Raw genomic sequence first — 2561 nt, 5'->3', positions numbered from 1 at the left:
TCCAAACTGGTCAAGCCTTCTCCATAGGAGGACACAGCTGTCACCTACCCACTTAATGGCAAACACTGCCCAAAGAAAAAGAGGTTTTTAGCTTTATGTATAAGTTGGAGAAAATCAGAAATTAATGTTTTAAGTAGAAAATATCTTAAACAGATAGGATTGATCACTAAACACTGACATAAAAATGAACATTAGAGGGTCTGTTCTTTCTTTCTCATGTCCAATGGGTCCATAAAAGAATGTTTTCCTTGAAGGTTTTATCATGAGGGTCAGATTCAGTCTCAAATGAACCTATTTATTAAAAAAAAAAAGTCTATTAACAAGAAGTATATACATGCACTACAATATAAATTAGTGACTGTATCAATAATAATTTTAGTTTTTTTGTTCCAACTGTATTTTCTAAAATTTTTACAATAAACATGAATTCCTTCATAATAAGGGAATAAAAGTTTATTTCTTTAAAAAAGTTAGTGTTTATTTTAAAAGACTTTTAATTAGAAAACTCTATAAAAGGCATCAACTAATAAACTGCATAAATTAATACCGAATGATTTTTTTTTCCTAGTACATAAATATTCCAAATAATTTATTTTAGGACAAATCTCTGTCTGGATTAATGATTAATACCAGTGAAGGAAAAACACCCTAGAAATATATCTGATGTTATTTAAACAAAGAGAATAAAACAAAACTATGATCATTTAAATAGCTGCATAAAAATCACGTTTACTATTATTCTACACAGCAATTGATTTTTGTCTATACTGTTACTTTTCAACAAATGAATGGATGTGATTCTAATTCTTGCAAATAAAGTAAAAAAAGTTCTATGTCAACTATACCTCAATAAGAAAAAGAAAGAGAAAAAGGTTTGTATTTCTTGAAAGAAAAATAAACTGCTACGTTTTGGGGAAATAACAGTGCATCAAATGGCGAACAAAGTCACGCAGCCATACCCTGAAGATACCAAGATGACTAAGACCCACAGCCCATCCCTATCCCCCATCCATCATCTTTCTGGATCTTCCAATCTAGGGAACTCCTTTATTACTAAAGTCCACATTCCAAAGATAGAACTAGAGTTTAAAATATAACCTGCTAAAGGGCAGTGAGTAAAGGCGAATCAGTTCGGTGAGGAAATCACCTGCCTTTATAAAGACAAGCTCTTACCATTCGACAAAAGTTCTGGACCATCTCATGAAGCCTAGACTCTAGTTAGAACAGTCACTTTTAAAGAAAAAAGCGTACCCGTATGACTTACATACAATTTATAGCTAATTTTCTCAAAACTGGCCCCTAAAAACAGAATTCACCTTTTAACACTATTACTGTACATACTTACTTGGTACATTGTGAGTACCTAGTAAACTATTATATACTTACTATATAATACTGTTATATACTTACTATGTACTCACAATGTGCCAAACAATTAACATCCTCTCATTTAATCTCCAAACCAATTTATGAGGTAAGTGCTATTATAATCATTTTACAGATTAAGAAATTTAAGCACAGAGTGATTAAGTTATTTGCCCAAAGTCACAGAGCTAAACTGAAGATCCAGGATACCGATATGCAAGCTATAATACTTAAACTGAGATCCTTAACCTTTGGCTCCATCATGGTTTTGCTATGTTTGAATTGCGGATTTTTCACATTTTGGGAAATCAAAACTAAGTTTTCTTGCCAGAAATATTTTAGAACATCAATGAAATGAAATAAATGAGGAAATAATCCAAGCACTTTTAGAAGTCGCTGTACTTCTAAAAATCACACAATTTACATTAAGTTACATAGTCCAGAGACAACTTTTCCAACAGCACGATCACTCTGGGGATACGGCTGTGTTAACAATTACCTATGGAAACCCGGCATTAAATCGCACAAGATAATTCTATTAGGAGCGTGGAAGGGAGGTTTTCATCTGGTTTGTCTGGGGGGTCTTTGGGGGTTTTTTGTTGTTGCTGTTCTTCGCAACCAGGTGAGCTAATGAGTTGGAAGATGAAAGTCTAATCCATTCCTATTCCTTCCGCTTATAAATATAAGGCTTGAGAGTCAAGGTTTGCGGGGTCCACGTGCGCAGGGGCTGTGTCTCCCAGGTGCGGCCCCCAAGCCTACGCCTCCCGCCCCGGGGAGCACGCGCCCAGGGACCCCTGGCCAGGGCACCGGGCGGCGCGAGGCTCGAAGAGACAGGGGACCGGAGCAACGGAGAGGGGAGAGAGCGACCGCGGGCCCTTACCGAGCTCCGTGCCTCGCTGGTGCGCCAACATGGTACGACCGCCACTGCAAGGTCCGGCCCCGCGCGCCCGCCAGCCCGCCTGCCTTAGCTCTGCCCTTCCTGCTTCCGCGCACGCCGCACGCCCCGCCCTCTCCGCTCTGGGGGCGGAGCCCCCAGCCGGGCCGCGGAGGCGGGATCCCGGGTCCTTTTCTCTGCCAGGAAAATCCGTTGCGCGCATTCCTCGGTCTTCTCCACCAGGTGCGGAACTCGCGTACTAACTCCCGCAAACCATGCTGCCAGGACTAGTGGTGAAACCCTTAAGTTACTGACTGTACTG

General features: G+C 40.0%; 1 protein-coding gene across 12 annotated transcripts in view; it reads right to left on the bottom strand.

Moving 5' to 3' along the window:
* DERA (deoxyribose-phosphate aldolase) overlaps positions 1-2332 on the bottom strand; it is a 361861-nt gene extending 359529 nt beyond the window's left edge. For all 12 annotated transcript variants that reach the window (XR_003791050.1, XR_003791049.1, XR_003791053.1 and 9 more), the window contains exon 1: positions 2246-2332. Coding sequence is in view for 1 of the 12 variants with exons in the window: in XM_029204890.1 (XP_029060723.1) it covers positions 2246-2276 (31 nt within the window). In the remaining 11 variants the exon portion in view is untranslated. The remainder of the gene's footprint in view (positions 1-2245) is intronic.
* Between the last annotated feature and the right edge of the window lie 229 nt (positions 2333-2561).

Source organism: Monodon monoceros, unplaced genomic scaffold (assembly GCF_005190385.1).
Source record: "Monodon monoceros isolate NGI ecotype Baffin Bay Population unplaced genomic scaffold, NGI_Narwhal_1 Super_Scaffold_6, whole genome shotgun sequence".
NCBI classification, from domain to species: Eukaryota; Metazoa; Chordata; class Mammalia; order Artiodactyla; family Monodontidae; genus Monodon; species Monodon monoceros.
This window is presented reverse-complemented; position numbering and strand designations above follow the sequence as displayed.